Source organism: Telopea speciosissima, chromosome 4 (assembly GCF_018873765.1).
Source record: "Telopea speciosissima isolate NSW1024214 ecotype Mountain lineage chromosome 4, Tspe_v1, whole genome shotgun sequence".
Lineage (NCBI taxonomy): Eukaryota > Viridiplantae > Streptophyta > Magnoliopsida > Proteales > Proteaceae > Telopea > Telopea speciosissima.
Window position 1 is genome coordinate 3,984,457 of NC_057919.1, and position 15,084 is coordinate 3,999,540.

General features: G+C 41.5%; 1 protein-coding gene and 1 pseudogene across 1 annotated transcript; one reads left to right on the plus strand and one right to left on the minus strand.

The window, feature by feature from the left end:
- Positions 1-1,368: 1,368 nt before the first annotated feature.
- Positions 1,369-4,471, minus strand: LOC122658804 (annotated as a pseudogene).
- Positions 4,472-11,434: 6,963 nt separating this feature from the next.
- LOC122658870 (probable beta-D-xylosidase 6) lies at positions 11,435-14,720 on the plus strand. Its single transcript, XM_043854007.1, has 7 exons — positions 11,435-11,480; positions 11,524-12,287; positions 12,383-12,549; positions 12,664-12,761; positions 12,860-13,210; positions 13,306-13,722; positions 13,831-14,720. Exons 2-7 carry the CDS (start codon positions 11,553-11,555, stop codon positions 14,427-14,429), a joined length of 2,367 nt encoding a protein of 788 aa, XP_043709942.1. The 5' UTR covers positions 11,435-11,480; positions 11,524-11,552; the 3' UTR covers positions 14,430-14,720.
- Positions 14,721-15,084: the final 364 nt, after the last annotated feature.

The following is a 15,084-nucleotide window of genomic DNA, read 5'->3' on the forward strand; positions in this document are numbered from 1 at the left end:
CCCCTCTTGAACATGTGGGCTCGATACTATCCCGTCCCCCCCCTCCCCACCCAAAAAAAAAACATTGGTGTGGCGTGGGGTGTCCCCACACACTGTACAACGTGGGGAATGGTATTTTGGTTTAGGTAGCAAGGACCTTATTTATTAATGCATGAAAAATGCTCGGAATCTGACTTACATAGACCAGAAAGTTAGGGAGTGGAAATGGGCCAACTTGTCTGACAAGCGCAAGACAAGGCCTTCCTAGTAAAGGAGTCAGCCATGCGGGTAATCTCCCTTTGGAAACATAAGAGAAAGAACAGGATTGGAGATAGTTTGATAAGTGTTTTATATCCTGTACAATGTTAACAACCTCTGTAGGGTGGGATTGTTAATATGGTTAAGCAAAGAGATCAAATCTATTCTTTATTGCCACTATACTATTAAAAAGTCACGATCAACAAGCCTGCTCTCAAAGCCAATGCTTCTCCTTGTAGGATCGAAGAAAAGGATGTTGGTTCAGAGATGACAATAACAGGGAATCCCTTAAGAGTCTCGAATGACATGCCCAAGCCCACCTTTGTCTTTTGAAAGTGCCGCATCAGACAAATGAGCTTATCCCTGTTGTAATAACCCCCAGGGGAGTCCATGATTTTCCATTGGAAATCAACTCATTTCTTGCCCTCCACAACTTCCAACGGTTGAATGAGCTTATCCCTGTTGTTTCCTTTCCAACATTTTTACTTGTGGCAAAGAGATTCCTCCAACTATGGATAACTTGATGCAATTGAGGATCAGTTTGAGGAAGAACAAAAGAGATGCGGGAGCCAAACCATGCCACCCTAAATGGGATTATAATTTTCCATTTAGACTACTACTAGTCTACTACCAATCAGCCACAAATTAATTACAGATTCACTCATTCCCAGCTGTATGGATTCTCAAGATCCAAACTGAGCCTAATATGAATTACCCCTCAAGGCCTTATCCTACTGTTCCCGGCAATGCCATTAGTGAATGTAAATTAAAGTTAAGCATTCAAATTTTATTTTTTGGATAAGTAGGCCTCAAGGAGAGTTAAACTCATGTTCTCTTAATTGGATTTTGCTCTGATGAATTTGGCTCAGGAAAGCTGGGAGATGGAGGATAGGAGATGATTCTGGTTTATATATGGCAAGAGAATTCTAACCAGTCGTGTAGCCCCTACACCAGTGTGGTAACCAATGAAACTACGCACAGAGGCATTTGTTTGGATACGATTTTCGATTTCAATGAAGACCGAACAGTCTTTTCACGAGCAAAGACATTGATTTGTGTTTAGGCACATGAACCACACTAACCACACGACCGGTTAGCCTTCTTTTCCTTATATACCTTGAAATTTGAGTTCCAAGGCAATTTCTATTGCAAAGAAGAATACAATATATAGTGAGCGAATATCGTTCTAATGTCCAAAGGCCAAAATCTCCAGACCCTTTCAGTATGAATCAAATTGCCTTAATTTAAGTTTTTTGTTTTGGCAAAAGCTTTATTAAGTTTGAATGGAGATGGAATGCTTTAAGCCTTCTAACATAAGAATGTGACTTCCCAAGGGCAGGATTCTTGTTCCATGCTCGTTGACAGAACTAAGTTGTTTGCATGGATCAACCAAGATGCTGGTTGCAGTTGCAGTGTGGGACAAAGTATTCAAGCGAGTGAATCCAATAAGCTGTTTCTGTGGAGCACCTCTAAATGTGGCAGGCATTCTGGAGAACAACAGTACAACTTGGCTCCCATCCATCTCCCCATTATTGGTCACCAATATCTTTGTTTGAAATCTCAATGCATCACAGGACTCCACCTCATCCACAGGAACATATTCATGACCATCTCTTGTCTGATTCAGTGTGCGAACTTTGTAGCTGTGATGCTTTTGGGAAGAACCCAACAAACTTAATTTGTTAGGCACTGATAAGAAACTGTAAGTATAATTGGAGTAGCTCAATCCATATCCAAATCTGTATACATTATCTCCATTGTAAAATCTGTAAGTTCGTCCAGGGTAACCGCGTGAAGGATCTGGCCGCATACTCATATCAGTCATTGGTACATTGATGAATGACTCTGGATACCAGGTCATAGGGAGCCTTCCACCTGTGTATCTCAGACCACCAAAAAAACAAACAGAAATGTGAGCAATTTTCTTGATTTCGTCATTTTGTGTTTTGTACTGTAAGTCGATCTCATGGATACAAGAAATGGGTTAATTAATTACTAACCTGGATTGAATTCTCCAAAGATGAGCTCAGCAAGTGCTTGCCCACCGGTCTCCCCTGGGTATCCAACCCAGATAATGCCAGCAATACGAGGATCATCTTTGGCAAAGGAGACATCAAGAGGGCAACCTCCAGTGAGGATAAGGAGTATTGGTCTTTTACTTGAATCAGCAACGGCAGATATGAGGTCCATCTGTTTACCAGGCAACAAAAGGCTCATTCGATCGAGATCCTCGTTTTCCTGGGACATGTCCAGCCCCACAACAACGATTACAACATCAGCTTCCTTTGCAATTTGAATGGCTTCATCGAACCCATTGTAAACTGTGCATTGTATGTCAAGGCAGCCAGGAGGATATGAAGTCTTCGCTATGTATTCTTTAATCCCCTCAAAGTAACTTATAGTATTGCAAGGAACACCTACAAAGTTCAGAAAACCCTGAAACCACAGAAGCCAAATCCAAGTTCCAAACAGAGATAGTTTAGTTGTCCACAAGCGTAATTGGTTGCTAATCGAGATACACGGAGGCAAGCAAACCTGTGTAGCGACCTCCCAAGCCCACGATGCTTGTATTGTGTGCAGTAGGGCCAATGACTGCTACAGACCCAACAGTGCTTTTATCCAGTGGCAGGAACCTATAATCGTTCTTCAGAAGTACAATGCCCTGCCTTGCTGCCTCAAGTGCCAATTCTCTGTGTTGTTGAGTGCAAACATTCTGGGGTCCCAACTTCCCAAACTGGCCTTTGATAGGGTCTCCATCATAAAGACCCAGACGCAGTTGAACTGGAAACAGATTGAGGAGAGCTCTATCTATGTCCTCTTTCTTGGATCTTCCCTTGCTCAATTGCCTACTTTGTATGACGAACCATGTATGTTCCGCAGTTCATATCCATTCCTGGTCATGGAAATACCCAATGGAGTCAATTCTGTGAAGCTGGTGAAAGGTATTACTATTATTATTAGATTGCCACAGATTGCAGGCCTCAGAGATGCAGAAGAAATGAACCTGCTTTGAGAATATCTACAGCTGCATGTTCTGGGGTCTTTGCATACCATTTGTATTCATAGAGGGTGGCCACTGCGTCACAGTCAGAGGTGATGTACCTGCATTTTAGTTCTTTTTATCAAGTCAAATGCAATAATTCCAACCGCAATGACTGATTTCGCACAAAATTCCATCTGGGTTTATTGGCAAAATCGCAAGCATTAACTATAAAAAATACCCTTTGAATCCCCAATCTTCTCGAGCTTTCTGCAACAGATCCTTCCGTGCACACGCAGGGACTCCATTTACCGCAGTGTAGGAACACATCAGACAGGTTGCTCTGCCTTCTTCTATACAGCTCCGAAATGGCGGATGGTACGTTTCCTCCAAATCTTGCTGTGAAACCTGCGGAAATGATAACACAATGGTGACCCAAAATTTCAGAAACAAACCTCAAGAGGGATGGACAACAAACAAAAAAAAAAAAAAAATGCAGGGGAAGATGAGACCTTACTACAGCATTAAAGCTGTATCGATTGAATTCCCCCCCCCCCCTTCTCCATATCATAGGCTGTGAAGTGCTTGTAACAGGCAGAGAGCATCAAACTGTCGTCAGACCCTTTCAGCACCCCATTATCTTCTCTTCTGCTTCCATCACTGTTCCAATTCTCTCCCTGGAAACCCCTCACGTACTCGATGGCGTAAGCAGCGGTGAGCATGGGATCTTCTCCGGGTGTCTCCTGTCCCCTCCCCCATCTTGGGTCCCTGTATATGTTGATATTGGGTCCCCAGAATGTCAACCCAGCTTGACCCACGTTATACATCGCTCTTGCCTCCACAAGGCAATCGCAAACCAGAGGCTTCTATTGAAGGATGCTGCAGTGACGAGCACTTGCGGGAAGGCAGTGGCGGATGAGACCGAACCATTGAAAGAAATACCAGGGCCGTTGTCGGCGATCCCATGGAGGGCTTCAGACCTTCACTCGTAGGCAGGAATGCCAAGCCTCGGGATTGGTGATGCGTTATTGCAGAGCTGTTGAATCTTCTCATCCAGGGTAAGGAGAGAGAGAGGAGAGATTGAGCTCTGGTTGAGATGGGGAGTGAGGTGTTGCAGAAGTCGTAGGAGCTGTGCTGTGGAGGTTTACATGGGAATTCAGGAGTTGGGTGTGGTGAGGTTGATTGAGAGATGGAGAGCAGCAGCAGAGTCAGGAATTCGAGGAGAGAGAAGAATCTCCGTTGGGTAAACAACATCTTTAGGTTCTCTCTTCCTCTTCCTCTTCCTCACGGTTCGTTTGTTTGTTAGAACTTGGATCAAGAGACTTGGAAGGCTACGCTGGTGAACATGAACCCGGTAGTGAAAACTGAAAACTGAATCTTGCCATGGAGAATTTAAGATTATGAACTGGTGATGAAGATGATGTCAAGAAATGCAGTAATACTCTACCAACAACAGAAATCTAAATTCCCTTCCCTTTCGTTTGATTTTCCCTTCACATTTAGCCATTTAGGAGGTTAAATTTTTATTGTATTTCACTACTACTCCGCCAAGAAACTCTTCCACATCCGAATTCAGGTTGCACACAAGGTGTGAGCTGAGCACACAGGGGTAACTGACAAGGAAAACGGCATTTACTTTTTATAACCGACAATTAAATTAATGGCAACCTTTTGTAACTGATGAGCAAGTGAAATTTTACTTTTCTAACTCACAAGCAAAATACATTTCCAAAAGGATTCTCGTCCTGCACCTTACTTGGGCGCTTGGGCTGCATGTGCGGTGCCAAACAAACACATTGAGACGTGAGAAGACCGTCTCACTGTGTCCAACGCTATACATGCAGCCCGAGCAGGATGTTGGACAGGAAACGTTTATTACTTTCGTAACTGACGAACAAATGCATATACTTCTGTTCTCAACTTTTCATAGAAACCACGTGATGTTTGTAACTGATAAGCAAATGGAATTTTTTTTTTATGAAAATTAAAATGAGTGACTGGTAGTAACGCTACGGCTAAAAACCTTAAACAAACCATTTGAAATCTACTGTTAAAAAGTTTAATTTTAATCTTAACTGTTGGATATATAATCCCACCCAATCTGTTCAACAGGTTTCACAGCTTTATCCTTTCCTGTCATTGTCTCCCTTTTCTCCGGCGGTGACCTACCTGGGATCTCTCTCCTCCCACCACTGCAACTCCATCCCAACCCCATTCTTTCGTCGGAGTTGAAGCCATTGTGAACGTTAAAAATCACCGGATAGGAACATTAAAAATTTTTTGTTTTGGTTTTCAGATCTGAAACGGTAGATTTGGGTTTTCAAATTTTTTATTATTCGCCCTCATTCGTTCTTCGCCGAGGGTTTCAAGGGGTGGAGTTGGGAAGACGAACAGGGGATAGAGAGAGAAAGAGATGGGAAAGCATCGTTTGGGGTGAGGATTGTGTGAGAATTACTATAGCAAAAGAGGGGAAGAAGGCACAAAGTATAAGGGCAATTGGGGGACCCAATGAGACTTTACCTTTCCTTTTGCTGCGTTGGCTGCTGCAGTCTCAAATCTTAAAAAAAAAATTCATGCTTCAGCAGAACTCGGTGAAACAACATCAATAGCCCACTTAAGGCTTCGATCAATAAATATTCACCCTCGTTCCTTCCCTCTCTCATTTTTCTAATCCTTGATTCTCTCTTTGTTTGGAAGAGATCACCTCTGCTTTTTTTTTTAAGAAAGCTGAATATTTGAAGAGGAAGAAGAAGAAAATATGGAGCAGACTTGAAACTACAGTTTCAGATCTGGGGAAAAAAAAAAGGGAAACAATTTCAAATCTGGAAAAACAAAAAACAAAAAACAAAATTTTTGCCCAATAGAGTTGAGAAATCGAAAAAATGGAGAAACCTGAGATTGAGCTTTAGCTTGAGCACCCCAGCAATTCCCCATATCAACAATCTTTACCCTCTGAAAGGGGAGAAAGGAAGAGGGCTACAAAGGCAGAGAGATAGAGAGAATAGAAACTGCAAGGAGGGCAGAGGTGGGAGGACGGAAGTGGGCGATGGTGCTCAGTGAAAAAGAAGTGAACGGTTTAGCCAGTAGTAGCAGATTACATTCTTTCGCACCATCAACAATTAGGATTAAAGGTAAAATGTTCCACGATTAAGATTTAACCGTTGCGTATAACGGTGCGTTTATCCGTCGCGCTGCGACTTGACAAGCAAATGGATTTGGCTTGATAGTCGACATTACATTACTGGGAAAAGATTGTAAATGTTTGGAGGTGGTTGGTATTTGAGACCCCAAAGTCTCCTTCCTTCTCAGTCAATTTGAGACCCCAAACTCCCAAAGTCTCCCTCCTCTTTCAGCCGATTTGAGACCCCAAAGTCTCTGCGACCTTCAAGCTCTCTCTCTGCAACCTTCGAGCTGTCTCACTGCTACTCCAGGTACATCTCTCATCTTCATCCTCTCTTAGTCTAGATTTTTTGGCTATATCACTTTGCCATTGCTTCAATTTCATACATTCACACGGTCACACCGAATGCCTAGATTAGTAGATTAAGATTTCAATTTGCAGCATTTGTACAATTTACTCTTACACACAAATAGCTTAAATATCTCCTCTGTACTGCTTCCATTCTATAGGCTGCTGCTGAACTGACTGCATATGTAGTGAAAAGTTGTCTCAGTTTCATTGCATTTCAAATGATACAGAATTCAGAAATAATCATCCAAATCTTTGCAAAATCATCCACCAGCCAGATTTCAAAAATTGCCTGCAAAACCGCCAGCTTGAAAACCCTTTACTCTGGTCTTGGGTCTCCCTGTGTCACTCAGAACTGCAATGTTCCTATGGGAGGTTCTAAGGAAAGCCTAGCCAATAAGAAGAATCACTAAGGTGGTGCTATCCTTGTAGCAAATGAGGAATCCATAGAGCACTGTCTCTTTGATTGTGAAAGAGTTCAGTATGGTTGGAATGGAATTTTTTGCCTTTATCTGATTGGGGAGTTTTGAAGTATTTTCAGAAAAGGTAGTAATAGGTTAGATCTGAAAATCAGAACTTAAGCTAGGGAGAAAAGGAATTGATTATGAAGACAGTTCTTGCATCCTAATATTATTGGAAACAAGGACATGCCGATACATAAAAGTGACCAAAGAGAATTAACTCACTAAGCTCTTGGTTAAGGATGACAAGGTACAGATAATTTCTACAAGGGCTATCAATTTAGAGGGGAGAAGAAAAGAAGAAAAAGAGGATCAGATGGGCTTGATTTAACATATGATGCACCCTTGTGTGAATATAATGTTGTAGGGATTGGTTTTACTGCATTTGGTTTATTGTGATATATTCTTGCAGTGAAAAGCAGGTGGTTACATGACTTCTGGACCCAAAGAAGTGGGGGCTGTTGGGCTAGCTGCGGGTTTGGAGCTGGTGGAGCTGAGATGGATGCACTCGAGCAGGTGGCATAGCTTCAGCAGAAACATCTGTGATATTTAGCTATATAATAACACTGCAGTCAATATATTTGGCTTCTTATTTCATAAATTCCTTTTCCTTTTCTTTTCTTTTCTTTTTTTGGTAAGGTGATAAACTCCTTTTTCACTTGCAGTTTCTAGTTGCTTGATTTATGTGCAGTTTCACATGTTGCAAAATTTCAGACTTTATTTGTTTTTCTCGTGGGGTCAATCAGGGCCAACCCGACCCTACCCGACCCACCCAATCAGGGTCAATTAGGGTCGGGCTAGGGGAAACCCTAGCAGGGTCGGGCTGGGTTGAGGGTATCTTAGGCCCTGGCAGGGTTGGGTTGGGCTAGGGTTTAGGGCAGGCCCGGCCCATTGACACCCCTAGGTAATATAGTACATGGGGTCCCATCATTCCCTCCATTCTGAATTTGAGCTCTGAGTTACAATATGTTGCTTCAACTTTCAATGGCTACATCGGTTCTTCCCTCGTCGGTTTCAAGAAGAGACGTTAAACTCACCATTGAGACGTTGTCGGAACAGTAACCAGCTTTGTACTCTGACAGAGCAAGTGCACAAGGACTTTGAAACCAGCTTCGTGTGCTACCATAACCCATTGTTCTAACATAAAATTTCTGAGCAAATCACCGAAACAGATATTAACATTCTAAATCACCGATGCAAAAGAGTGGGTTGAAAAAGAAATTACGAGGTAGATCACCCACAAAATGAAGAGAAGGAAGGAGAGAGCATGCACTGATAGCGGCAGCGGCGGAAGCAATACGAAATAGTAATTTGCACACGTTGTTCTTTTATCTTGGAGAAGTGTACCCCTCTGGCTGAGACATATAAATGTCCTCCTTTAGATATGCATCTAAGAAAGTTGTCTAGACATCCATCTATCAGATCTCATAGTGTATGCTGCTATGGATAGTAAAATCCAAATGAACTTTAACATCACGATTGAAGAAAAAATTTCATTATAATCCACACCCTCATGTTCGATGTAACCTTAAGCAACCAGTCTGGCTATGAATCGTTCCACGTTGCCATTGACACCCTTCTTCCTCTTGTAGATCCATTTATACCTAATGAGTCTAATACCCTCAGGTGGATCCACTAAAGTCAAGACACTATTGAAGAACATAAAATTCATTTAAGTTTTCATATCATCAAGCCATCTATCAACATCTACATCTACTATAGCTTCCTGGTAGGTGTTGGGATCTGAATCTGAAGAGTCAAAGACCATGTAGAACTCTTATACTTTATTTGACTTTTCACTATAAAGATTCAAACAATTTGGAGGTCTAACCGTCCTCCCATTGCGCCTAGGCTCTGTAGGTTTAATTGTGGAATACTAGTGATCGGTGCTTCTAGGACTGTTTGAGTATTAAGGTTATCCAAATCTTCGATTACCATTGGCTTTAACCTAGAAGTAATCTGATCATCCTCGACGTATGTAGCGTGTTTAGTAATAAAAACCTTCTATTCTATAGAATTATAAAAGTATATCGATTCAATGGTGCCTTTGGGGTACCCTAAGAAATGACTCTATGAGTCATGGGTTTGAGTTATATTTGTCGACTGTCGTTTCACATGTGCAACACAATCCCATACCTTAAGATGTTGTAGACTAGGGTTGTATCCATTCCACAACGCATAAGACATCCTTAGTATAGATTTACTTGGAACCTTTTTTAGAATTTAAATTATCGTCTCTTAGGCATATCCCCAAAAAGACAGAGGTAGTTGAGAGTAATTGAGTATGGATTGAACCATGTCCAATAAAGTTTGATTCCTTCTCTCTGAAACACCATTTTTATGTGGTACTCCATGTGCACTCATAAGACACCGCCAACACGTAAGTGACCCGTAAATTTATCAGACAAGTATTCATCACCTCAATCCGATGTACGACATTTAATACGTATACCTAATTGGTTCTCAACATCGGCTTGGAAATCTTTGAATTTGTCGAAGGTTTTCGAGTTTCGATGCATTAGGTAAATGTACCAATAACGTGAATAGTCATCGATAAATGTGACTGAGGTATTGATATCTATGCCTAACAGGATAGTCAAAGATCCACATAAATCTAAGTGGATAAGATCCATAGTTCCACTAGCTCTACCTCCCTTCTTAAGGAAGAGCTTCTTGGTCATTTTTCCTTGTAAACAAGATTCACAGGTTGGATAAGATTGCACCTTGAGACTCTCAAGACCTTTTCTAATATGTTAATCATATCATCCCAATATGACTTAGCCTAAGATGTTAGGGATATGTTTGGTTCTCTAGAGATCATTTTCGTTTTGTTGCACTAACAGTCATACTGGAACTGCTTTTACCATGGTAATTAATGATCAAATCATTATTAAATGAAATACTAAATCCATCTTCAATGAGTCTTGAAACTGAAATCAAATCCATAGTGAATCCAGGTACATAATAACAATAATTTAATTTAATTTTAAAGTGGAATCTTAAATTAGGTTACACCATCATGTTTGCATGATATAAAATGTTAATTGATTTACCCCAAAAAATATATATATTAATTGAATGATCATGATCTAAATCAAATATTAAAACATCATGTTTCAACTTATCCTTTTAATAGAAATCTTTTTTAAATTATTAAGATCAGACTGCACCATCATGTCAAACTACAATGACAAGCACGATCAAAGATGTTTAGTTCATAGTGCTGTTTTTTTAAGGTTTTTTTCCTTTTTATTTATAATACTCCATGGGACCATCTATATTTCTATAGTTTTGCTTATATAGGCTCTCACCCACTAAAATGATAGTGATATCTCCGCTTGGGCTTTCATTTTTGTTTCATGGACTGAAATGTTTCATTTTAATTTGCATGCCATATTGGTTTACCAAATTCTCAATATTAGCAACCTCCATTCATGGAGTGAAGAATTGGTATCGGATTGGCCGAATTGACTAATCTGTATTCTTAGCTGATCTGGTATCGACGGATCGATACAGATCAAGGGTAAAAAGAAATTTAAAGCAAAATAAGGGTAAATCTGTCCTAACAAAACCGAAATGAGTCGATCCAAATTGATATCGGCTAAGACCTTAATATACATAGACAATAGAATAGCAAATGACTTCATTTTGAACTGAACCCTCATATAACTTAAGGCAATGTTTGTCTAGTAAGAAATAAATAGGAAAGAAAAAAAAAAAAAAGTAATCAGGATACTATAGTAACAATCTCCATAATCAGAAGTGGGAGTGATTAGTGATAAGACTTGGTTGTCGCTTGTGGGAAGCCGAACTGTGGAAGGGGTGTGGGAATCAAGGCTTTAATCATCGGTCTTGGTATCGATATCGGTATCGGTCTTGTTTCCTTTAAAAAATAATGCAATTCTTTATATTTTTACCCCTGTCGTTACTGATCCATCGATACGGGATCGATAAGGAATCAGCTCATCTCTACCGATACCAATATAAAATGGCTAATCCGACACCGTTTCTTCAAACCATCGTGAGAATTCGAAATCTGCACAGTATTATATTGTGAAACATCAGATTGGATGGTAAAACCTTCACCAAACCTTCACCTTCACCTGCACCTTATTTGAGTTGAATAAGATAAGAATAGTAAGTCTGCAAAGTTGAAGGGAAGATTCACCTTCTCTACTAATAAAACAAACTAAACTACAAAGAAATTAAAATTTCTGTTGCATTTCTTTTTTCTAATGACATCGTTATCACCAATCCACCATTATTGCCAAGCCAATCTTAAAATTCTCCCTCGCCAGAATCATTGTTCAGTTTTCCCTACTGGGTTCACCACGGAGACCTTACAAAGTTTTTGTTTTTTGTTTTTTTCTAACGAACGAACCGTGAGGAAGAGAGAACCTTGGAGATGTTTACCCAATGGAGATTCTTCACTCTCCTCGAATTCCTGACTCTGCTGCTCTCCATCTCTCAATCCACGACAGCACACCCACATCCAGAATTCCCATGTAAACCTCCACAGCACAGCTCCTACGCCTTCTGCAACACCTCACTTCCCATCTCAACCAGAGCACAATCTCTTATCTCGCTCCTTACCCTGGATGAGAAGATTCAACAGCTCTCCAACAACGTAACACCAATCCAGAGGCTTGGGATTCCTGCCTACGAGTGGTGGTCCGAATCTCTCCACGGGATCGCCGACAACGGCCCTGGTGTTTCATTCAATGGATCGATCTCATCCGCCACTAGCTTCCCGCAAGTGCTCGTTACTGCAGCATCCTTCAATAGAAGCCTATGGTTTGCGATTGCTGAGGCAATCGCTGTGGAGGCAAGAGCGATGTATAACGTGGGTCAGGCTGGGTTGACATTCTGGGCACCCAATATCAACATATTCAGGGACCCCAGATGGGGGAGGGGACAGGAGACACCCGGAGAAGATCCCATGGTCGCCGCTGCTTACGCCATCGAGTACGTGAGGGGTTTCCAGGGAGAGAATTGGAACAGCGATGGAAGCAGAAGAGAAGATAATGGGGTGCTGGAAGGGTCTGACGACAGTTTGATGCTCTCTGCCTGCTGCAAACACTTCACAGCCTATGATCTGGAGAAGTGGGGGGAATTCAGTCGATACAACTTCAATGCTGTGGTGAGGTCTCTTCTTCCCCTGCAATTTTTTTTTCTTTCCATCCCTTTGAGTTTGTTTCTGAAATTTGAGTCACCATTGCGTTATCAATTCCGCAGGTTTCACAGCAAGATTTGGAGGACACGTATCAGCCGCCATTTCGGAGCTGTATCCAAGAAGGCAGAGCAAGCTGTCTGATGTGTTCCTACAATTCGGTAAATGGAGTCCCCGCGTGTGCACGGAAGGATCTGTTGCAGAAAGCTAGAGAGGATTGGGGATTCAAAGGGTATTTATAGTCAATGCTTGCCATTTGTCGATAAACCCAGATGGGATTTTGTACGAAATCGGTCATTTGCAGTTGGAGTTATTGCATTTGACTTGATAGAGGCCTAAAATGCAGGTACATCACCTCTGACTGTGACGCAGTAGCCACTGTCTATGAATACCACGGGTATGTGAAGACCCCAGAAGATGCAGCTGCAGATGTTCTCAAAGCAGGTCCATTTCTTCTTCTTCTTCTCTTCCTGCAATCTAATAATAATAGTAATACCTTCACTAGCTTCGCAGAATTGACTCCATTGTATTTCCATGAGCAGGAACGGATATCGACTGCGGAACATATTTGCTTCGTCATACTCAGTCGGCAATTGAGCAAGGGAAGATCCAAGAAGAGGACATAGATAAAGCTCTCCTCAATCTGTTTTCAGTTCAACTTCGTCTTGGTCTTTATGATGGAGACCCTATCAAAGGCCAGTTTGGGAAGTTGGGACCCTTGGATGTCTGCACTCAACAACACAAGGAATTGGCACTGGAGGCAGCAAGGCAGGGCATTGTGCTTCTGAAGAACGATTACAGGTTCCTGCCACTGAATAAAAGCACTGTTGGGTCTGTAGCCGTCATTGGCCCTGCTGCACACAATACAAGCATCTTGGGTGGTGGCTACACAGGTTTGCCTCCGTGTATCGATTAGCAACCAAGCTTGTGGATTATGTTTGGAACTTTGATTGGCTAATGTGATTTCAGGGTTTTCTGAACTTTGTAGGTACTCCTTGCAATCCAATAAGTTACTTTGAGGGGCTTAAAGAATACATTGAAAAGACTTCATATGCTCCTGGCTGCCTTGACATACAGTGCACAGTTCATAATGGGCTCACTGAAGCCATTCAAAATGCAAAGGAAGCTGATGTTGTAATCGTGGTCGTTGGGCTGGACTTGTCCCAGGAAAACGAGGAACGGGATCGATTTAGCCTTCTGTTGCCTGGTAAACAGACGGACCTCATATCTGCCGTTGCTGACTCAAGTAAAACACCAATACTCCTTATTCTCACTGGAGGTGGCCCTCTAGATGTCTCCTTTGCCAAAGATGACCCTCGTATTGCTGGCATTATCTGGGTTGGATACCCAGGTGAGACCGGTGGACAAGCACTTGCTGAGCTCATCTTTGGTGAATTCAATCCAGGTTAGTAACCCATTTCTTATATCCACGAGACTTAAAAGTACAACACAAAGTGATGAAATCAAGAAAATTGCTCACATTTCTGTTTTTTTGGTGGTCTGAGATACACAGGTGGAAGGCTCCCTATGACCTGGTATCCAGAGTCATTCATCCATGTACCAATGACTGATATGAGTATGCGGCCAGATCCTTCACGCAGTTACCCTGGACGAACTTACAGATTTTACACTGGAGATAATGTATACAGATTTGGATATGGCTTGAGCTACACCAACTATACTTACAGTTTCTTATCGGTGCCTGACAAATTAAGTTTGTTGGGTTCTTCCCAAAAGCATCGCTACAACATCCGCACGCTAAGGCAGAGTATAGATGGCCATGAATATGTTCCTGTGGATGAGGTAGAGTCTTGTGACGCATTGAGATTTCACACAAAGATATTGGTGACCAATAATGGGGACATGGATGGGAGCCAAGTTGTAATGTTGTTCTCCAGAATGCCTGCCACATTTAGAGGTGCTCCACAGAAACAACTTATTGGATTCACTCGCTTGAATACTTTGTCCCACAGTGCAACTGCAACCAGCATCTTGGTTGACCCATGCAAACATCTTAGTTCTGTCAACGAGCACGGAACAAGAATCCTGCCCTTGGGAAACCACATTCTAATGTTAGAAGGCTCAGAGCATTCCATCTCCATTCAAACTTAAACAAGGCAACTTGATACATACTGAAAGAGCCTGAAGATTTTGGCCTTCACACATCAGAATGATTTTCGCTCAATAAGTATTGTATTTATTGTTGGCAACAGAAATTGCTTGGTACTTGAACTTCAAGGATTCTTGTAGAATGAAGACCTCAATATGCTAATCAAAAATTTTATTTTGTTACTGGAGCATGTCCATACACAAATCAGGTTACTGTTATTGGACCTGCAAAGCCTGTCTAAACACTTTAATAACTAGAGATGAAGCTGCAGCTTACAAGATACACTTTGAGAACAAGAAACACCAATCTAACTAAGATTGCTAGTAGGCCTAATGCACTTCAATCAATGACTTTGAAATCACACGAGTTAGTATATCTTCTGCTACTTCCTTTCCTGCTGAATAATCTTGCCTTTGCTTCACGACTTTGTAGATAACCTATATGTTTACAAGCTACGTTTCGAGAATGGAATTCAACAATCCAACTAAGATTTTTTAGTAGGGGAAAAAGAGCAATGGCAGTTACAGTGTTAAAATCAAGTGATGCAATAGATTTTCTGCTACTTTCTTTTCCAGCTGAATATCTATTCTTCCCCTTTGACTGGCTTTCAGATCCATATGCTAAAGAACCAGGGCCTACTGCATCCCAAAAAGATTT